Raw genomic sequence first — 23,881 nt, 5'->3', positions numbered from 1 at the left:
ACATTTGCTATTAAAATAAATTATATCTTCAAAATTTGTATATGCATCAAAGTATGATTTTGCTTTATAAACTCCAAGAACTCGTACACAACTCAGTATAAAGAAATTGTTTATTTGGATACAATTTTCTAAAACTGCTTATAATGTAAAATATAGGGTAGGGTCATCAAGTGATCAAATTACAAACCCAACCATAAACACAAACTAGATGTGATTATATCCATCTTCAAAACAGGCAACTTCCTATTTTACATTAAGAAAAAAAACCTACTGAATCAAGGAAAAAAATGCAAAGCTGTTGCCAAATTTCTCACCAATGCCCACAAGGAAACAATTTCTATTGCTTTTTTTTTCTTTAAAAAAAAAAAAAGTAAAATAAAATGTTATATCGTACATCCACTGCATCTGTATCTTATTGTTTCCAAAGAAGACCAAATACCACACCTGCTGAATGCAAAGACCTAAACTCCATTTTTAACTTACAGACCTCCAAAATTATGTAATACTCAAACAAACAATGGATCAATGAATGTCGAATCCACGTGTACAAAAATCAGTGGAAATGGAGACGAGCCTATCCCACTAAAGTAGGAAAGAGGGGGAAATATGAATGAAAATGACAAAAATGATGAATCAAATATTGGAACTAGAATGAGATCAACACCTTTTTACCCGTTTTTTAATCACAAAAACTAAATGGATAAAACAACCTCAGAGGCCCCGAGTTGGAGAACTGCACTCCCCACTGTATTAAGTAATGCTTTTGTCGCTTCCTTGGCTACATCATTGTCTGAAAATAAATGATGCCAGGCTGTAGGATATGGATCTTAAGCTTTTGAAGAGGTACAGGTTGGACTGCAGGCTTAACTGAATAAATGCAACACTGATGCTTTTGCTAAGGCAAATCAAGAACCAGATTTCATCTTTGCTTCAAAGAATCATGTGCTTCAATATGGTTGGACAATCCACAAAATTACCATTCTGAAGAACCCACAAGCTACGACAGACTATACCCAAACAAGTAAGCAGAAAAATATTATACTTGATATTTGGACAACTTGTCCTTCACCGGAGGCTCTAAAGCAGACATACACTGGTCCCATGCTCCATTCCTGAGCATCTGTAAGGATATCCAATGAATAACCAAAGCATTAATTTTAGATTTTTTAGATGTTTCTCTTATTACAGCATTGAAGGAAAGCAAATTTCCAATCTACGGCCCTTCATTTCAGCTTTTTTATTTTACCGAGGTCCTCTTTTGAGTTTATCAATCATAAACAGGCAACTTTCAGAAATAACAACAATACTAGTAGTAGTAATAATAATAATCGTATGGTTAACCAACTGAAAAAAGAATAGCTTTTTCTTTAAAGTTTTGATTATAAGCTACCCTTGTGATTCATTAATTTTACAAGAAGAAGAGAAAAGGAAAGAAAATCTGAGTGTTCAATGTCCAACTCAAATGGATGAGAACCAGACATCAACCTTTCGTACTTGACTAAAAGATTGACTTTAAATAAAACATAACATGTGAGGGTGGGTCTTTTTGAAAACTACTGCAAGCAGGGAACAGGCTTAACTCACATCACACAACCAAGAACAGATTGACTTCATACGACTAACCTGTTTGTAGCCATGCAGCACCTGGCAAACTTCATTGTGTAGTTCTTCACTTTTTATTTCCTATAAGTGGAGAAACGTGAGTAAATTATATACTGAAGTTTAATTCTGAAAGATACATTTCTTTAAAAGGACAACAGAATCCGTACATGCCAACTTGCAATAGCTTTGCACATGAAAACAAGTGAACTTAGGGCCCCAGATGGATTTGCTCTAACCTGCAAAGATCAAGAAGATTTCTGAGTAAATTTAATCACCACTTGATTCTAATGAGACAGAGCAGATACGTACCATTGCGCATAGACCTCGGAAGGCATCCTCCTTCTCAATGTCATCTCGAATCCTGCCCAGATAACAATATGAGTAAAACTTGCCGAACATTTGAGCTTATGCACACGGACCAAATAGGAACATCAAATAACTAACCTTGCGACGTAGAATAGGTATGAACTTTAAGAAACCATTTAATAAAGGGAAAAAAAAGGCTTACATAGACAAGGCAATGCACCATGGCTGCATGAAATGCTCCATATGGGGTGACACAATGTCTGGACAGACCCATGCAAGCCTACCAAGTGTGATTGCACTATTTTCGATAAGTGATTTATTGAGCTCCTATTTAGCATCCAAAGATGTGAATGAGATGTTATACAAGTAGATGTTGAAGACATCAAAAACATATCAAACATTAATAAGTGAAGGAAGACAATCACCTCAGCATGCTGAAGGATTGGTACCAAGCAAGACATAACAGGCATTACAATTGGAGAAATTTCCTGACGCACCTGAAATTCATAGCTTTTGTTAATTGGTGATACGTGACATATATCAGTAAAAGGCATAGCAAATAAATTGATGCACTTCATTGCAGTGTATCGGAGAAACATCAGAGACCAAATAATAGGAAAAAGAGCCCCTGCATCCAATTTGGAACATAGCCTACTTCATGGCAGAAAAGGGTACCAGGAGATTATGAACTATAGTTTTGTAACTCAGCAGCGTGAAGAGCCTAACAGCTGACTAACCTTTACTGCTAACTCCCCAATAGCCCAGCATGCATTATTTGCTACTGAAACTGTTTCCTTCAGCTCAGGTGCATTCTGCATAAACCATGGTTAACATAAATATACAAGTAGCAGAGTATGATGACTTAATTCATAAACACTAATTTACTAACCAGTTGCTTGGCTGCAATATCAAGAAACTCGGATAAACGAGGATGCAAATGAACAGGACACACCTAAGCAATGCAAAGAAAGGTATTTGAATAAATTAAACTTACAGTAAAAGCACAACAAAAAGTTGAAAGTTCCAATAGCTACCACATGCCATGTGGCCTTATCTTTAGCTGTTTCCTACTTCAAGGATTAACAAGGTTGAAAACCCCAAATCACACTGTGGAAAGACTGAGACCATGGAAGTAATGTTCAACTACTTCACTTAATGTACATATTCTTAACTTACTTTGGCAAGGTCCCCAAGAAGTGCAAAAGCACTTTGACGGACATCATATGCATCATCCTTGCAACACTCCAGGAGCAAGTCCCTCAGACCTCCTTTAGAAACCTGCAAATGAAGATGAGAATATATGAGCAAGCACATCAACATAACATATAATGACACATCAGCCCAGAGGAACTTTGTTAATGAGGAAAATCCACATCCCTATGTAACTGCGGTATTGGTTCACCTAGATCCACATCCAAGATTAATGGATGATTATTTATTTATTTATTTTTGAAATAAAAAGTGCTGATGTGGTATTATAAACATAGTACCAAAAGGGATACCACCCATATACAGTAAATTTACATTCTACTAAGGGTATCAATGACAATCTCAAAATCTACTCCACTCATCATGTCATGCCCCAATAACATATTCCCAAAAAAATGAAACCACCTATCTCTCAATCTATTCACCAGATTTTACCTTCTCTCAAAAACTCTAAGGTTTCTTTCTTTCCAGATGATCCTCATCATCGTGATAGAAATCAAATTGTTCCAGTCGTTTTCAGGTCTGAACCCACTCCATGCCCATATTTCTTCTTTGACAGTACCAACCACTATCCAATTTAGCCCCAGAAACCCATACACGACGCTCCATAGTTCATAAGCCACAGGACACCACAATAGAAGTTGATTACAGGTCTCCTCAGCTGACAAACACATGTAACATCTGTTGACAATAAAATGAACCCTCGAAGCTAATTTATCTTGTGTCAAAATACATCCCCTAGCTGCCTCCCATGCAAAGAAACCAATCCTAGGAGTAACTCTAGAATTTCAAATCTGTTTTGCTGGAAAGTTACAGATTCCGTCACCCCCTTCACCCCTGATGTAACACTAATAAGACTTATAGCAGAAAACACCCTATTTTGATTCAGCCTCCATTTTAAACAGTCAGAAGAGTTGTTCAGTTTCTGCACTTCCAGAATATATAGCCACTTCTGGTAATCCTGGATTTCTCAATCATTCAAGTTTCTGCAAACATTCACTTCCCAACACCTGATGCCATTGTGCTCCCTATACGCCTCCTTGACAACCATGTTTCTAGATTGGGCTATCTCAAATATTTTTGGGAAACGGCTCATGAGACAGCCCCCTTTAATCCAAACATCCTTCCAGAATCTAATTTTATCGCCACTACCAATGCTCCATTCAATACAGTTCTGGAATTTGTGCCAATCCATCAGAATTTTCCTCCACAGACCAAGACCGTGCTTCCTCCTAATTCTGCCAGGCCCTATAAGTGGATGATTATTGAAGCATAAACTTCTTTTATTGAAAAAAAAAAGCATTTTTCAAAAGGCACCCAGGAGGTGCCACCCATGTACAGGTGGCCTTTAACCAACTAATTTGATGAAATATCTGAGCTCAATTCTCCATCACGGAGAGGATGATTCCCCAACAAAATTATATAAGGTTTGGAACCAATTAATTATTGAAGCATAGACTTTCTGGTCGTCGCAGAACACCGTGAGTCATAGGTTACATAGAACTTAAAAGGAAAATGGAATAAATATATTCAAGTAGCAAGAAGGGATATGCAAACAAAAACCCGCCGTATCTAAGGAACCTTTCTTCTCTTATGATATTCGCTACTTCTTTAGAAAGGTGATTTATATCAAAGAGAGTTCCGGCCAAGTAACTAAACTTATTCACTTGTGGAGTGGTAGTGGTGTATTAGTTGTGAAGTTGTGGCGTAGGGGGACAGTCAATCTTCTTCGGTAAAGTCAAGCCAACCTATTGATTACACAAAAGATTGCTTTAGAAGTCCTTTCAACAGGTAGACAGCCCACTCAAAGGAAAAAAAAAAACCCTTTCTCCTTTGTGAAACATGCAAACTGTTAGAGAGGTCAGTTGGATCTGACCGAGAAAGCCACCGTTTGAGGCTTTATAGCTACATCTCTGGTACAGACTGATCATCCCCAAGGAAAGCCTCCATTTTCTTTCTCAACCTTCCTCCTGCTACTCAGCAGTCTCATCACCTATGTGACCTATAAGGACTCCTAGGAATTTGATGCCATGGTAACCTTGCAGGCAAGTTGTTAAAGTTTTGGTCCAAAGAGGCTCTTAAGACTTCTAGCACATAGACCACCACAAATTCTCATACCAAATTTCTATGACCCAAAAGCTCAATGTAAATTCTATCAAGGTCTAGACCATACAACTGATTTCTGCTTTTTTCTCATGTGTGATCCAGAATCTCATTGAACAAAGCAAAGCAGTTAACTAAGTGGATATAATTATCAAAAAAAGTAGTGAAGGAAAACTTCTTCCATAGGAAGGAAGGACTTCAAGATAAGAAAGAGACTAAAACAAAAAGGTAGGAAAACGAATAATTTCATACAGACTAAAACAAAAAGGTAGGAAACCGAATAATTTCATAGTCTTCCTATTCCTATTGAAAAAATTTGGAGAAAGAGGAATACCAAACTCTCTATCCCACTGCGCAGACCCTCTGCAAGTCCAGACAGCAAATCAAGAGAGCACACAATGAACTCCTTGTCATATGGAACCCCAGCCGAAGTAGGATCAACCTGCAACAGGAGCTCCAGTCAGCATCTTCAAACAGTATTATCCCATAACATATGGCTCAGATAAGGGGTAAAAAGAAAAGAGGGGGGTGAGGGAGAAGTCTGAGAATTAACAAATACAGCACATGGATGTCAGAAGAATGCAGTTCATAGAAGTCCAACAAATGCAAGATGCTCCAACATCTTATGATGGGATGTAGTCATAATTCAAGAAAAATAAAGATCTCGTAGCAATTTATCAGCTCATCATTACTTACAATCGTTAATTCAAAAGTATATGCAGCCATCACTTGATGGGAGTGAAAAGTCAAATTAGTAAACGCGAAAGGAACACATATTTTCCACATGAAAATATCAATTACCATCAAAAAAGGAAAAAAAAAAACACCCTACTGGCCCCGGAAAATAGGGAAAAAATCGCAAGTGCTAATTCATAAACAAGCTGCAAATCAAATTTCTTAAAACCTTTGCCAACTGCTGGGACTGAATGATATTTATGCACCTCTGGAAAACAGGTTCAGCAAATTGAGAGAATCCAGTCCCCAAAGCCTGAAAGAAGTATCAAGTAAGTACTGGTTGTAATTCAATATTTTAATGAAAAAAAAATGAGAACAATAATATTAAAACATGTTACTGTAGCATTTTAAAAATAAGACATATTCAGTATAAATGGGATATATTTGACTAGGAAAAATAGGTATTTTGGTCAAAACCCGAATTGAAGGATTCAATTCAGCTAATTCCCTTACTAGTATTCATTATATAACAAGTTGGAATTTATTTTTTTGATTGATCTAGCAAGTCATGTAATAAAATAGCTCAGATAAGCTTAAGGAATACAAGCTTCCAATATTAATAAGAAAAAGTTCATTGGAGCTACTACTTGAATGCCTTCAGGTTCTCCAGAAAATGTCTTCCTACATGTATCACAAGAAAAAAAAAAAGTAAATGTTCATCCCTCTTCCTTATCAATGAGAACTCTCTCCCTTTCTTGTCATAGTTAATGGACCATTCCAACTTCTTCAACTCCCTGTCTCTACCGCTATTCCCTTTAATTTTATGACTCCCTGTCAATTTCAAAGATTCCTCCCTACCTCTGCATCAAGCTTCTATAGCACAATAAAGCTCTATGGCTTAAGCCTTAAAACCCTCTAAACCAACATCAATCAATTTATGAAATTTCATAATATTGCTTTTGACCAAATCAGAAACCTTGCCTTACTCGATGATCTCGAGAAAGCTGGCAAAGCCATGAGTAGACTTCGAAATCACTATTAACTTCTGCTACAACATGCAAGTTCACATGCCTCCATGTCATCCACACAAGGAAAAGTAGGGTAACATCCCATGCTTTCCTTCATTTTTCACCCCACTCCCTCGATCCAAATTTAATGTTAAAATGCTGCACTGTAGAGATTATGAAACAGATCCCTAATCACAATATATTTGATATCTATATAGTTAAAGATCACCTTTACTAATTAATGGATGCCCTTCAATGGATATAGTAAGTCTCAAAGATTTAACTACTATTATAGGACCCAATGAGCATCTTCCCCAAAAAAAAATTGAAATCAGTCATTAAAAAAAAACTGTTTGGCTGAGTTTCCTTGCCATTGCTTTGAATAAAAAGTAAAACTTGGCCAAACACTCAAAACAAAACTGCTTTTAGTTAAAAGCATAAGCCAAACTTAGCTTTTCATGAAGATAGAATAAAAAGCTTGAAGGGATGAATAGGTCATCACTTTTCCACCAAAGTTTCCCTTGACTAATATACAATTGCTAATTTCCAAATTTCCCTTTGGTAGTTTACTAGTTATAATAAATTATTCAAATTTATATTTCAAAAAAAATAAATTATTCAAATTTTAAATATTAAAAAATAGATCAACCAAATGAAGAATTAAATTAACGTCTATATCAAATAAAATACTATATAATATATATATGCATATTTTGCACTTTGGTGGCACTTTCGTGCCTTTTTTAATGAAAAAAAATTATTATAATAAACAAAATTATAGACAAACAAACAAATAAATAAATCCACAGGAGAGGATAGTTTTCACATTGAAAAGCAATTTTACATCATGATTCACCAAACATAATAACTTCAGAATTTGACATTCAAATAACACATATTACAGTAGTTTTCACCAAATACAGTACACCTTTCAGCTTAAAACACTTTTTTGAAAAATTACTCTCATAATATACTATTAAACAGGAGCAACTTGAGCATCAATTGAACCAAACAACCACCAATTATCATGTGGGCAATCGATACTGTTAACATCAAAATACAATACCACCATGCATAAACATGTTTCAAAACGTCGCTAGGTATAGAACAAAATAGAAAAGGAAAAAGAGAGAAAAAAACATAAGTAGAATACTGAACCACACCTGTGCTATTGATGTAAAACATTCTAGCAGTGGAAAAAGATCTTTGTCCGAATTTGAAAGTTGCTGCCACTTTGCAATTAGGGGAGGCATCAGAATTTCAAGATATGTGGCCTGCAAGGTATTGAATTGCATATCATTTCCCAAATCAGAAATGCAGCACAAAACCGAAAAAAAAAAAAGAAAAAAAAAAAGTTTCTTATTTGTTTTTCTTCATCTTATTTTTGGTGGAGGCTGCTATTATCTTTACTATTAGAGAGTACCTGGTTCAGTTCTCCTCCAACAGCATCTGCTAGTGTTCCAATAGCATCATAAACAATTCTCAGGTTCCGTCTCTGGATACAATTTTAGAAAAAGATGGTAACAACCCAACACTACAAAGTTACAAGGCAATAAATTGGCAAAAACCTCATTCCAAATGAAAGTTAGCTTAGTTTGGGAGCACAAACAACCTGGTATTTTCCAAACGCACACATAAGGTGCTGTAAAATAATTTCCAAGTGTGGTGCCAACTCTTCTGCAGCCTCCTGCAAATTCAAGGACAACTTCAGGTATTTCAACATTTGAACCAGATAGCACAAGAACCAAGCATGCTAAATGGTAAGAACCTCTTCAAATGTTGCAAAAGCCGAACAAGCAGCCTCCTGCACCCTCTTGTTCGTATCCAGGATTCTTCGTAAAAGACCCATAAGAACCTTGTCAAATTGCTCATAACCTTTTTGATGGCCATTATCCTAAAATATACAAAAAACAAGTGTGATTTTGCTGATTATAAAATGCCGTAACAAGAAAATGAAACAAGAATATTTTACAGCAGGAAAAGCTTGAGGATGAAAAGCCCAAAGTTCTATTTACATCTCAAAAAAGGAGTATTTTAAATGCATAAAAGTAGTGATATATTCAAAATTCCAAACGTAAATTATCAGATTCAACTTTTGGATGAGCACCATTGAGTTAACAGGTTAGGTGTTCAACATTCTTTTGAAAGTAGGCTAGGTTTTCAACTTATCAGATTCGACTTTGGAGTTATCACAAAGGTTTCTATTAGTAATATCTAAAAAAACATTCTCTTTTCCCAGTTAATTCACAAGACAATCAAGAACAGCCATTTAAAATGACTCTAGATGGCAGGCACATACTATCAAAATGTTCATTGTAAGAATTGCAGCTTATGATAGTTCTCATTTTGCTCATGATGAAACACAAGTATCACCGCCCTTTTTGATATTCATTTGAGCTAGCCAATTTAAGTTAAGAACTGGTCCTTGTGTCTGGTTCTATCCACAAGAAACATTATCTTCTTTTCTCTGTCGGAAGAAGAATATTAGAGGGTCTGGAATTTATTTCACATGCCATCAACCTAGGTAATATCCTTGAAACCTTTCTCATATCCCTGAATTTAGCAAGGTAATATTTTTCTAATTAAAAAATAAATATTATCAGATATAGGAGAAAAAGCTACAGAAGCTGGATAAAAAATCCTCTAGGCCATCAAAAAGAATAAAAAAGAAAGAAAGACTTAAAAATCAAAACAACTGTATGCCATCTGCACTGCCAAAGATACATGATATAGGAAAAATAGGATTTTGTGGAAATATTCTCACCCTTTAATTCTTGATTTGGTCAACAATTTAGCAATATATTAGCTATGCCTTTTTGTTATTAATAGCTATATTTGACATTATTAGATTTCCTACTTCCTAATTCTTTCTCTTTGACTTATTTTCCTATTTGTTAGGTTTTCTACGTTTCCTATTTTTGTCGTTATTTGGTGCCTATAAACAAGCTATCCCAGATCAGTTATTAAGTACACTATATATAATTATAATTCAAATATTGATATATCGCTTTTCTCCATGTTGGTTCTAATAAAATTTCTCTAAGTTTTTTTGTCCAAGTTCTCTTTGTTCTGCATCAAGAGAGGAAACACTCGAGGGAATGGGGTTGCTCACTGATATTTTGGCCGAGTCACTTCTATAGTTTTCTGTTTCTATAGCTTTGTTACATGAGCAGCACCCCTCAGGTGTCTTTTCTATGATATCTTTCGGTGATTCTACAATTTTGTCTTTTATAGCTTTCATACATGGGCTGTGTGCCTTTTCTGCACCCTTTCAAAGAGAAAAAGCCTATCACATTTGACATGTCAAGCTAATTGCTCTAGCATTAACAACTATTTCTCTAGAAATAAGACCACCTTTAGCAAACACGTTTCTTGAGTAACTGATTGACCACTAGCTTCTCCACAACAAAGGTAAGCCATTTACAGGCAATGCAGCACCTAGAAGAACTTCATTAACCAAGCTCTTATCCCACTGGAAAATTTATTCCACTATTCAAGGATGCCAACTCCACAATATACAAATGCCAAGTTATAATTAACATTCAGCATCTAGGCATATAATCATCGGATGGATTTCTTACTTCTTTTTATCAGCATAAGCAAAACACTTGCAACTAGAATGATATTAACTATTATACTAAAAAAAATTTCTTTTAAGAAGAAACAGCTGGCAGAGCATATGTTACTTCATACCTGGACTATATACTTGCTGAATCGAGAAATTGTCCAACAGGAGATGCTCCGTATGAGTGGGAACTTATCATCCAATAGAGGAATAAGAAATTGTACAATCTGCAAAGAGAGATTTAAGTTTCAACCCTGATTAATTCAGAATTTTCTATCAGCAGAAGAATCAATGAAGAAATACCAACGAACAAGGCCCCGTAATTATCATTGACATGCTAAATTCTTAAGGTAATTACTTCTTAATGCAGCAAAGCAATGTCAGAAGCAAGAATTTCTCAAACAGATTCTAAGAAGTAACAAACAGAGAGAACTTCTTGTTTCCATCTATTACTAGTCTATAAACCATGTGATCTCATTCAATAGCTAATCAAGAACTGCAACCCGAATTACCTCAGACAAATGAGGATAAAGACCATTAATGCAACCTTGAGCCACTGCACCAAGAACCAAAACAGCAGCTTCCCTTTCTTTCCAAGTTGCATCACCACTATTTGATAACTGTGCCTGTAGACGACAACAAGATAGGTTTTAGCTTTACACCAATTACATACATAAAGGACCAAAAAAACTAAGAAAAGTGAAAAAACAGCCTTCTCAATCAAACTTTCACATCTAACACCAGATAAATTAGCTACCTGGACAATAGGCATCATTGTCGGAAGGATTTCATCACCAAACACATTTGATAAATAATCAAGAGCTGCTGCACTACATTTCCGCAAGTTCCAAACATTAACTGTGTCGTCATCCTGCCAAAAAAATCATTTTAAGACTTACGATAATCACAGTAAGAAAATCTGAATATTTTGGCATACCAGCTACTAATTAAGCAAATAGATTTTTGTTTGCATTGATTTAGTTAGAATGATAGTTCACCCAATTGAAGCAACCAACAAAGAATATGATGACTTACATCATCTTCCACATTATCTGACCCATGAAACCGCGATGAATGGAACCGAGGTTTCAGATCCTGCAGGGTAAACACAGTGACAGAAAACAACTTGAGAAATAAACAAACCACACCAAACTACCAAACTCGAAAAGCACAAATTATTTGAACCTGATCACGGTCTGGCAGAGATTCATCTTCCTGCCAAAAAAAAAATCGAAATAGATATGGTAAATAATAAGTAACAAGTGGTCATTCAGAATTGGCTGCAAACACAAAGCATTCACAAAGTTAACCTCAGCATCAACGAGCGATTCATCATCGTCAGCGTAAGCCATGTTTGACAGCAAAACCTGCAAAAACAGCAGAAGATAGATTAAAAACCAGAGAAGTGCAAATGGCTGTTTAAAGGATTAACTAGCACAAAGAAGTTAAAATGTAGCACAGTAGTAGCATACTGGAATTAAACGAGGTAGGAATTCTCTCAAATTCTCTGGTGGTAACTGAGCATCACAATACGCAGACCTGCCAATCATAGTATTGAAAAATAATCATTATATATCTGAAAGGGGCTGCAATCCTGCATTCTCTTTTGTTCTTTCTTTTTTTGGGGGGAAAAACGATAGAGAAAACTGATCAACTCCTTACCATCTTAAGCTTGTTACAATTGTTTCAAGCTTCCCTACAGCCTAATCGCAGGATATGGACCCTGGACTCACTGGGTACTTATACCTATAAATTGTTTTTTGATCATGAAATAACGAATCCTGATTGTTACCAAGTACCTTTACCAAGGCCTTTTAGCAAGTCAAGGCTCCCTCGACAGTAAAGGTTTTCGTCTGGACTGCAATTCTGAATCGGCTTAACACCAATGAGTTGCTACAGATTCGTAGACCTAACCAGCTTTTTGTTTCCTGACATGTGTGCTATGTGCCTTAAGAGAGGAGAAACAAATACTCATCTCCTTCTGGAAAATGGCATGGAACTTATAGGTCAGACTCTTAGATACTTTTAATCTAGTATGGGTTACTCCTCCTTTGGATTGTTTCATCAATACTAATATCGGTCGTTCCAGGGTTAAGATAAAGGCAAGTGTGGCAGGGAGCTTTGTTTGCAAGTCTTTGGACTATCTGGACACAAAGAAATCAATGGATATTTGAGAGCAGATCTTTGCAAGACAACTTTATTTGGTAGTAATGACCTTTCTGGGGCCAAGGCTCATAGGAAACACCTTGACATCTCCCTCACTGTCCTTCATAGGAGCTGAGATGGTAGTCACATGATTTGTTACCTCTTTGGTGTTTTCTATTTTTACTTTTTGTTTTGTTTTTTCTTTTGCTTCTTTTTGTAATATTTGCCTCCGTATCTTAATAATATTTCTTTTTCTATAGAAAAATCCAAGTAAAGAATGTATTCCCTCATTTATAACACACTATGAGCAAGGTTATAAGATATAAACTGAAGTAGTCATTTAAGAGTACATTAACCAATGTAGTTATCAAGAAATACTTCACATATATGACTAAGGTACTAACGAACTCACCTTAGATGAGTTGTTTCCACCAAGAGGATAGAGGTTCAAATATTTCAAGTCCCTTTTGGGAGGCATCATTTAAAAAAACTAATCCTCAGATACTCATTAAACATTCAGAGACCTTTAGATAATTTCTAGATCAGTAAGGGAAGAGATTCGGGCATCTAAAGGTATTAGTGGAGGGAAGAAACATGTGAGTCCCATTCCCCTTATTATTTTTCGGATGGTATGGAAATAGATGAACATGAGAGTTTTTAAGGGGATAGAAGATGACTTTGATAGGGTTAGAGATAAATGGCTCCAGACCTTGGGCTTTTTTATTATAGGTCATCCTTTTTATACAATGGAAGATTTTGAGAACCTTATTGATATTATGATTGACATGTAAATATTTCTTTCACATGGATTGGTACCCCCTTGGTGCTTGTGAATTAATAAATCTTACCATACTATTATTTCAAAAAAAGAAAAAAAAATTCAAACACCTAGCTTATAAGGACTTACCAGAATTCACAGGCTTCAAGGGCCACTTCTTCATCAGCGTCCTTGTTGACTTGCAATATATATTCAATTACATTCCTCAGGTGTGGCTGCAATGATATGCAACATCAAGGAAAAAAATGCCACATTTGGTTCAAATATGAATTATTTGAAGTACGAAAACAATAAAATAAAATAAATATTTGACAGAAACAATAAAATAAGATACAGCCTTGTAAGAGAATATTCTAATTCCATGCTAATTTCATGTTCAATTCAGAATAGGTGAATTTGTGCCTACCTTGATAACAGAATTTAACATGAGTGGGGTTGATTCGATTGTAAATCAAACATGAAAATTACGATCATATTTGCATACCAAATAGTTGAGATCTAGAAATAGACCAGAAATAAAATAAGTTTGGACAAAATGGTACATAATAGTCGACAGGCATAAAAAAGGAAGGCAGTATAATACAAAACTAATATGGATGATTGAACTAATGAATTGTTCCAGGATATCACCAAGATACACAGAGGAAATATGCAGTGTAAGAAAATCAATTCGACAAAAAAGAATTGCACGGATCATATCATAAGAAAATATCATTAATATTAATGAATTTAACAAACAAAAGAACCCACCTCCAGGAAAGATGGACGAACTTCAATTAGCTGCACAAATGCTGCACAGACCTATTGCAAGTAGAGGTGGGCGATATGTCAGTACCAACAAACCAAAGCTTTAAACAAAATGGCAATACTGCCATTAGACTGCAGAATTAGAAGAAACTCAAGGGTTGCAATTATGAAGCAAAAGAAAACAATTAGTCTAAGCAGAAACAATCATTTCCCTGCATTATATATACAGAAAGAAAGTCTCCATCAGTCTACCTCCTTTTCCTACTTGCAAGGTTAATTTTTCATTTTCTGGGTTCAGGAATAGAAAAGAGCTACTATAAAGATGGATGACAATATGAAACACATGAAAAGCTGGAAAACGCCCCATATATGCATCAACATAAGGACTTACAAAAGAAAATTTAGACAGGCTAAAAGGCATAATACAAGAGGATGATGAGAAGTTATGTACCAATTTCCGGACTTCTGGAGCAGGATCATTTGCCAGAACAAACAAACCTTGAAGGTACTCATCCATGGAAACATATAAAGCCTGCATGTGGAGCAAGGAAATCAAGATATCAGTATTCCAAATCAATGTCCAAACCATGATGCATATGTATAATGTGTGAGGAAGGGGAGAAGAGAACTATTCAGTATATACTTACACCAGGCATCGGCATAATATATTGATTTACAGAACCCAAGGAAAGCTTTCTTAGAGAGGCATGTGGTGACTGGAAAAGCTGTTCATAGAAAACTGGGTCATAAATCAAACCCCAAGATAAAGAGAGGAGAAAGGGCTCATCTGATGCTAGCAAAAGTGCTAAGAAATACACGATTGCAAACCCCAGAACCCAGATATACATTTTTGACCAGTATAAAAAGGTAAAAACATTTCACCTGCAACAATCGAGGAAGGAAAATATTGATGGGACGTTCAGCTAGCCCTGGCACATCCAAATCTAGTACTTGGGGGATATCCTCACAAATCTGTGTCATGGACATCATTGACACCAAGTGTAACTAAATCTAGATAACAATGAACATTTAACCTGTCTAATTGCAACTGAATGTTGCATTTAAGATTAAGTACTCCTGAAGAATGGGTTAGAGCCAACCACTAGAGTTGCCTCATTTGAAAATAGGATGTGGACATACCTTGGACAAGGCATCCATTGCGCCTTCCATGTGATTTAGGTCATTACTGTCCAAACAATTTACAAGAGCTTGCAAAAGCTCAGGCCAGCCCAACACTCCCCCTAGCTGAACAACAACACTTATAATGGTTCCAACTGTTGACCGAATATGCCTATCTGCAGACCCTAAACAAGGTAACAACTCTGATTTTATATATTGCTGATTTGTGGGAGCCATTAGTTTATATGCACTTCTCAGGTTATTTTTCAGCAGCAGACCAGCAGCTTGTCGAATCTCCACTGTTTTACCCTATTCACAGAATTCCAACAACGATATTATTAAGCCAGAGATCATAACAGCCCATCAGCAATCAGAAGTTATAGTATTTGACGGTCCATAGGCAAGAAAACCGGTTTCATTGTAACAGGGTAACTATTTAAATATCACAAATGTATTTCACAGCATAGTGAACCAGCTGCAATCTATTCTATTTAAATTGATAGGAAAAAATGCTGAAGGCCATCTGCGATAACATATAAAAATTCTCACAAGCGAAAGGCTTTGATTAGAATGATTTTAGCATTAAGAAATTATGAAGTTCAAGTTAAATTCATTATGTTAGCTATGTAAGCTTAATGGAGAATTATCCGATGATCTTTAATCGTTAGGTAAAGGATTCATTCAAGTCAACCTAACATGGTCGAAACTCTTAAAGCAACCAGAGTCCAGGAATTTGAACAATTTCCACATTTTCATCAAGATAAAACCCCTAACTCTCTCTCAAATGCTGAACTCCACAAAACCAAAAGAACTGATTAATAACCAAAAAGACCAGCCAAGAAAAACATCATTCTCTCTGCAAACAAAGGATCGAACCAAAACCCAAATCCCCAAACAACAAAATCCCACTTAATACTGCCAATAAATCTTAATTCCTTTAATAAAAACACAACCCAATTAGCAATACCACCCTAAGGAGAATCCAATAGTCCGACAATCAAAAAACCCACAATTCTCCCAGCAAATTCACACAGCTCAAAGCAGACCCATTATTATCTTTTCCACGAGAACCAAACAGAAAGTACCTCTCCTCGAGCAAGAATGAAAGCGAGATAGTTGTTGAAATCGGGGAACTGAGAATAGTGCTGAAGCTGCTGCCAAATCTGGGCCTTGTCAGCAGTGGAAGGAGAAATCTGCTGCTCCAGCAACCCACAGATCTCCCTCAAACCTTCCTCCTGTGGCTGCCACGACGTACTAGCGGCCATCCCTACAGATTCCTTAACGTCTGTTCTAGTTTTGATTGATAGATATAATCACGGGAATCTTCTAAAGTTGCTAGTTTCGTAGTAGGGATAAAAAGAATTCGGACAAGTAGAGAGAATTTGGAGGAGGAGAAGAGAGAAAAGGAGGTGACTTGGGTTTTGGGGTTTATTGTCTAACTTATATTCTATGCGAATAGAGAATTAGAGAGGGCTGTGGGTGTTTGTTTGCTAAAAAGGAAATAGCTTTGCATTCTGCCGGTGTATGCTTGATTGGGGGGGGGTTGGATGCACATGGATTCCTTTGGTGTTTCAGTGGACCCTAAAATTATTTTGTCTTTAATAAATCTTGATTAGCAAATTTTAATTTCTTATATTTGTGTGCATAAAATTACTTAGCCTTGATAAAAGTAGATTACATTATTGCAAATTTTGAATATTACAGTGACCGTAAAATTTTCTTCTTCTTTTTTTTTTTGTTTTTGTAATCTTGATATAAATACTTAACTCTTATTCTAACCAGAAAGAAAAAAACAAGAAAGATTGCATAATTGTAAATATGTATATATATATATATTTGTCCTGTCTCATTGACTTCATTATATTACAATCTTCGTTTCAATTTTTTAATTTTTCTAATGATTTTTTATGATGGAAAACTTCAAATGACAACAAATTAATATTATTCAAATCTTTACTATTGAAATGCTGTCAAAAAGACAAGTCTTCAGAATTGAAAGTAAAGTCTTGCTTGATGGCCTTCTCTTAAATTTAATTATGGGACACAACTTGGAGTTTGTACACTACATGCTGAATGAAGCCTTTTTTTTTTTTTTCTTTCGTTGTATAACTCATTCATTAATATTATAATCAAAATATTATTTTTGTGATTTTTTATAAAAAAAAAATATTGATGGAGAATCAAGAAATTGAATTAAATCAAAAATCTAAAATATGATATCATTCATGTTAAGATTTTTTTATATATATTTAAGAGTTATTAATTATAAATTAATGGTTATTTAATTTAACATTTATGGAATAGTAAAGCAATCGTATTTAAGTATGAAATAGTGGTATCTTAAACATGGAATAGTAGTCATAAAATAGTAGTTTCTTAATTTTAGCAATTATAAATTAGTGAGTTTGCGGTGTTTTTAGTGAATTAATAGTTACTTTTTTGTTTGTAACGATTTCATCAGTAAAAATTACTTGAGTTCAGTTTAATTCTTCTATTATTCTATTTTTACATCTGGTATTATAGTTAAAAAAAAAGAGAAAAAAGAAAAAAATTTGTTCTACAGCAGCAGTAGACATCTATAGCGTCGGAGAGTTATGCACAACTTGCAATCTCTCATTTTAATGGTTATTATGATCATCAGAGCATATTGATGCAGAATTTTCTTCAATCTAACAAATACTAGAGTGTCATGAAAATATGAGTGCTTGAACTAACCCATGAAGTGATGTTGATGGAAGTTCAACAGAAGAAAATAAAAAAAAACTTAAAGATCTCAAGGTAAAAAATTATCTATTTCAAGCAACTAATCATGTTATTTTAGAGACGATTTTCTAACAAAATATTTATTAACAAATTTGGGATTCTATGAAGAAAAAATATCAAAGAACAACAAGAGTGAAATGACAGCAGCTTCAAGCCCTTCTTAGAGAATTTAAAATTCTCCATAGGAAGCATGAAGAATCCGTTGATGAGTATTTTTCAAGAATAATAAGCATAGTGAACAAGATGTGTATTTACAGTGAAAAAATCGAAAAATGTCGTCGTGGTGGAAAATATTCTCATATCAATAGCTCCAAAAGTTTCTTATGTTGTATGTTCTATTAAGAAGCCAAAAAACCTTGATGAGCTTTATATTGATGAATTGCAAAGTTCATTACTGTTGTATGAGCAGAGAATGACAACAACTTTAACTGATGAGCAAGCTCTGAAAGTTTAAAGTAATGGTGAAATTTTTACAGTGAGATGATCGAATGGTCATGGCCGAGGCTGTGGTCGTGGACGAGGACGAGGTAGAGGTTCTAACACATCAAAATCTTGAAAGAGAGATAAAGGAAATGATCACCACAATCAAACAAAATTTAATAAGTCCAATATTGAGTGTTATTATTGTCACAAGTTCGGTCGTTACAAGTTTGAATACACTACGAATTTACATTCTAATAAAGAGAAGCAATCCAACTTTAGAGAGAAAGAAGAAGAAGAAACACTCTTGAGGGTATTTCACATCAAAAAGGACAAGTATAAATCAGATATTTGGTATTTAGATAAAGGATACAGTAATCATATGTGCGACAGTAAGTTATTTTTCTCTCATTTAAATGAAGATTTTCGTATTAATGTGAGTTTTGGTAATCATTCTAAAGTGAATGTTATAGAAAAATGTTATATTCAAATCAGGACTAAAGATAATATCGAGACTGTAACGACCCCAGAAATTTAAAAAGAAATGCATATAATAATTTGAGTACAGAAATGAAATAAAAGTTAAGGTTAACATCCCTTACACGATAACTCAAAAGTACTAACAAACATCACAAAACAAATTTTTTAAAAGAAATACGAAAAATGAAAAAAATAAAAGAAATTATAAAGTATATAGGGTATACTCGTAGCCTTTTTGCGGATCAGACTCGGAGACCGGGTCCTCCTGATCTGAAATGATTAAATAAGGAGTGAACTACACTAATCCAGTAAGGACATCACAATATATCGCCGTCACAGAAGCAAAGGTTGGTAGAAAAATAAAAACAACCAATGGAGCACAAATTTTAAACAATTTCATTTATCAATAATAAAACTATTTACCGTTCACTTACCGCAGTGAGATTTATAAAAATAACCTATGGAAACAATAACATTATAAATATCATGATTTTATATATAATCTACAACATAGCACATATTATACTTTTATATTCAAATCATCAAACAACAATTGCTCTTTTTTTATCAACCTACTAGTATCCATGGGGATCCATAGGGGTGTCCCCGCTACACATGAACTATTTCTATTAACAATCTTAATTCCAGGGCCGTTTTCATACCCCGTCCGGTATGAGTGTCAAGACATTAAACCTCAATACCCTGTCCGTATGAAGGTGAAGCGGGCTATCCTCATACTTCGTCTGGTATGAAACAACGTTCACGGTAAGGTTCCCTATAAACTCGGTCCGTCCACCATCTCCTAGGATATCTAGTGAGGCTGTCACCTTATCCATTTATCAGGTCACATCCCATTCTTGTTTGTCCTTAGTGTTCGTTACCAAATCAAACATAAATACATAAATAAGTAACATGCATCCGAAAATGCAATCATATCTTAGATTTTCAAAATCAAACAGTAGTCAAGTAAGACAGTAATACATGCATTTAAACCATATAATATATAAACTAGATATCATCATCTTTTAGACTGTATAATAAATCAACAGTAATCGATAGAAAACAATGTTCCATTAGCAATCCGTAATTAATCTAGTACATCCATTTAATTTGTACAAAGGACCGTATTATTATTTATTTGAACTTTAATTCCATGATAGGAAAAAGGGTGAGGGGTCCTTACTTGATTCGACACCAAAAACTAGATAGTTACTGCGCCTATGGGTGGTCCCTGGGTTCCATGAATTTTTCTTTGGGAACTGAAACGCGCTTATAGTACCTACAAGTGTCCCAAATAAATACAAAAATTAAACTCATGGCCCACTCGGCCAATTTTAGAATTCTGGCACGGCGACGATCCGCCTCGAGTTGGCTGTTTTCAGCCGAATTCAGCTGAACTTGCATCGGTTCCTGCGATAAAACACACTTAGGATCCTCGGTGGGCCGAAAAAATATAGAAAACTGAAACTCACCGGTGGTGGGGCTTTCCGGTGCGGCAGCTCCTCCAACTCACGTTGCAGTTGGGTGTTTTGTTTCGGTCAACCTGTAGAGAAGGAAACGATGGTCACAACGATGGAAAAATCACATCAAACAGGAATCATGAAGGGCCTCATAGGAGGCATTTTCTGAAAAACCCCGCGGTAGCGCCGCCGAGCTTCGGCGGCGTTTTTTAGCCAATCGGTCGATTCTTTCATTCCAATTTAGCCATAGGTAGGTTTAAAATTGAATTTCATGTAAGAGAAAATTTTTTTACCTCGTTTGGTGGTCGAAAATTGCTCCGGTACAGCGGCGGGTGGCGGCGATCGGCTCCCCAGCGGCTGGGCTGTCTTCTCCGGCGAGGAGCTCTGGCAGCTAAGATTAGGGTTTGGGCGGATGGGGTTATTTATACACATTCGCTTTTGATCTGGACCGTCCATCACTTTTAATCTGGACCGTCCGATCGCGATTAAATAGAAAGTGAATCTGAACCATTCATCGCGATTCAATCTGGGCCGTCCGTGCGCGATTCAATCTGAACCGTCCGTGTGCGATGCAATCTGGGCCGTCCGCGCGCGTTTTTTATATGGGTTGTTCGTGCGCGCAAGAACGGATCTCAGCCATTCGATCGCGTGCACGAGGATTGCCCACGTGGCTCCCCCCGCATGGCCTCCCGTGTCAGCGCCTCTGCCACCTGGCGTGCCCTAGTTGGCCGAGGTAGCTGACATGGTGTAACTTTTTAAATTACGTTTTGACCCCCGGTTTCCGATTTTTTTTTTCAAAAATACTCCAAAAACTTAAATTTTTTTCTATTTTTTTCCAAAATTATTTTTAATTAAATCCTTAACCAATTTTTTTTACCATTTTTATTATTATTCTCATTAAATTAAATTAAAATTAAATAAAATAAATTAAAATCATATAAATAATAATTATATTTATATAAAAATAATAATAATAATAATTAAAAAAAAAAAGAAATGTTGGGTGTTACAGAGACTATGTCAAATGTTTTTTATATTCCTGACTTGAAAAGTAATTTGTTAAGTGTGGAACAGTTGTAAGAAAAAGGTTAGAAGATTACATAAAAGAGGAGCTTGTGAAGTTTACGATCCTAAAAATGATCTAATTGCTCATGTAAATATGACACCAAACAAGTTATTTCTGCTACAAATCCAAACCATCCAGACTTGCTTTATTACCAAGATAAACGATCCAACATGATTATAGCATTTTTGTTATGATCACATAAACTTCATTGGATTAAAGATATTTTCTCAAAATAACCTGGTAATTGGCATACCTTAGATTATTTCTCTTTCCAAATTATGTGAAGATTGTGTTGTTGGTAAACAAAACCGATAACAGTTCCCAAAAGAAGCAACAACAAGGAGAGCCAAAAAAATACTAGAGCTGATTTACTCTGATATTTGCGGTCCTATTAATCCTGTATTAAATTACAAAAAATAAATATTTTATTTATTTTATTGATGATTATTGTCGAAAGACATGGGTATACTTTTTATAGAAAAAATCTAAAACTTTAATGATGTTTAAAAATTTTAAAACTCAAGTGGAGAATGAAGCAGGGACAACCATTAAAACATTATGCACTAATCGTGGTGGTGAATACATGTACCATGAATTCTCAAAATTTTGCAATGAGCTGAGAACTCGGAGAAAAATGATAGTAGCTTATACACCCAATAAAATTGTGTAGCAAAGAGAAAAAATCAAACCATTCTAAATATGGTTAGAAGCATGGTGGCAAATGACAAAGTTTTAAAGTGGTTCTAGTCAGGAGCAGTAAAGTATAGTGTTCATATTTTGAATAGGTGCCTCTCACTTGCTGTTCAAAATATGACAACTGATGAAGTTTGGAGCGAATATAAACCAGCAGTTGATTATTTTAATTTTTTTATGCATTGCATATGCAGATATTCCAGATGAAAAGAGAAAAAAACTAGATGACAAGAGCGAAAAATTATTTTTCTTGAAATTAATGAACAGTTAAAAGTTCACAAATTGTTTAATCTCATCATAGAAAAATTTGTTATTAGTTGATATGTTATTTTTTATTAAAGAAATACATGGAACTGGACTAGAAAATATGCAGGTAAGCAACAAATACTTGTGAATTTTGAAGAAGAAAAAGAAGCAGAAATGCAGGGGCAAATAACTTTATTTGATGTTCACCACCACCACCACCAACCGCTTGATAATACTAAGATCCAAATAATAGGTAAAGACTCACAATCTGAACGAATAAAAATGAGACCAGTGTGGATGGATGATTATGACATTAATGGTATTTAATCTAATGATACTCTTACTCATTATGTTTTATTATCATATTATGATCTAATAACATTTCACGAAGCTGTTAAAGATATAAGATGGCAAAAAGCAATGAGTGAGGAGACCATGTCTATTGAAAAAAAATAACACATGGGAATTAACAGAACTTCCAAAAGGGCAAAAATCTATTAGTGTCAAATGAGTTTATAAAACTAAGTTGAACAAAGATTGCAAAGTTGACAAGTATAAAGTTTAGCTTGTCGCAAAGGGATACAAGCAGGAATATAACATTAATTACAAGAAAATTTTTGCCTCAGTTGCTAGGCATAATATAATTCAAATGGTGATGGCTTTAACAACACAAAATTCCTAGTCTATTTGACAATTGGACGGGAAATCAGTATTTTTACATGGTAATTTAAATGAACAAGTCTTTATCGATCAGCCTTTTGGTTATGTAAAAGAATAAAGTGAAAAGAAGGTGTACAGGTTGAATAAGGTTTTATATGGGCTTAAACAAGCACTTTGAGCTTGATATAGTCATATAAATTCTTATTTACTAATGCAGGATTTCACAAATATTCATATGAGCATACTCTCTTTATTAAACTTGGTGATGCAAATAAAATTTTGAGTGTTTTTTATACGTAGATGACTTGATCTACACAGAAAATGATCCAACAATGTTTGAAGATTTTAAAAAATCTATAATGGCAGAATTTGAGATGACCAATTAGGAATGATGCACTATTTTCTTGGAATCAAAGTACTACAGTTAACAATTAGTATTTTTATCACCCAAAAAAAGTATGCTTTGGAGATTTTGGATAAGTTTAAAATGTTGGATTGTAACTCAGTTAGAACTCAAAGTGAACTGGGTCTGAAGCTTATAAAGGACTCTGAAAAGAAAGAAAACTAATAGTACATTCTACAAACAAATTTTTGAAAGCTTAATGTACTTAACAACAACAATCCCTTATACAATGTTTGTTGTAAGTTTTATTAGCAGGTTTATGAAATCTCCAACTGATCTCCATCTTCTTATAGTAAAAAGAATCTTGCACTAAATAAAAGATACACTTGATTTTGGTATTTTTTATTAGAAAGAAAAAAGATTAGATCTTGTTAGCTTCAGTAACAGTGATTATGCAAAAGACTTATAAAGTAGAAAAAGTGCTTTTAGTCATG

The 23,881-nt window shown here is 34.9% G+C and overlaps 1 protein-coding gene and 1 long non-coding RNA gene across 4 annotated transcripts; both read right to left on the bottom strand.

The window, feature by feature from the left end:
- Positions 1-306: 306 nt before the first annotated feature.
- Positions 307-16,780, bottom strand: LOC110819074 (transportin 1). The gene is made up of 29 exons (XM_088221786.1): positions 16,342-16,780; positions 15,278-15,565; positions 15,020-15,109; positions 14,785-14,862; positions 14,589-14,669; positions 14,141-14,191; positions 13,520-13,605; positions 11,940-12,006; positions 11,778-11,834; positions 11,653-11,682; positions 11,503-11,562; positions 11,225-11,338; positions 10,980-11,093; positions 10,596-10,694; positions 8,671-8,796; positions 8,515-8,589; positions 8,326-8,397; positions 8,066-8,176; positions 6,125-6,208; positions 5,555-5,662; positions 3,085-3,186; positions 2,798-2,860; positions 2,646-2,720; positions 2,334-2,405; positions 2,111-2,235; positions 1,912-1,963; positions 1,770-1,838; positions 1,624-1,683; positions 307-1,120 (listed from the first exon to the last, which is right to left on the bottom strand). Exons 1-29 carry the CDS (start codon positions 16,519-16,521, stop codon positions 1,037-1,039), a joined length of 2,673 nt encoding a protein of 890 aa, XP_088077912.1. The 5' UTR covers positions 16,522-16,780; the 3' UTR covers positions 307-1,036.
- A 2,260-nt stretch (positions 16,781-19,040) lies between these two features.
- On the bottom strand, positions 19,041-20,957 carry LOC148253275 (uncharacterized). Of its 3 annotated transcripts, none has more exons than XR_015821767.1 (4): positions 20,673-20,957; positions 20,392-20,462; positions 20,103-20,329; positions 19,041-19,189 (listed from the first exon to the last, which is right to left on the bottom strand). It is a non-coding gene; the product is annotated as an uncharacterized LOC148253275 (long non-coding RNA). The 3 variants fall into 3 exon arrangements; XR_015821768.1 differs by lacking the exon at positions 19,041-19,189 and adding an exon at positions 19,458-19,785; XR_015821766.1 differs by lacking the exon at positions 19,041-19,189 and having other exon boundaries at positions 19,993-20,329.
- Between the last annotated feature and the right edge of the window lie 2,924 nt (positions 20,958-23,881).

Source organism: Carica papaya, chromosome 6 (genome assembly GCF_054855325.1).
Source record: "Carica papaya isolate Zhongbai chromosome 6, ASM5485532v1, whole genome shotgun sequence".
In the NCBI taxonomy this organism is placed as follows: domain Eukaryota; kingdom Viridiplantae; phylum Streptophyta; class Magnoliopsida; order Brassicales; family Caricaceae; genus Carica; species Carica papaya.
The sequence above is the reverse complement of the archived record's forward strand: the minus strand, read 5'-3'. Positions and strand labels throughout refer to the sequence as shown.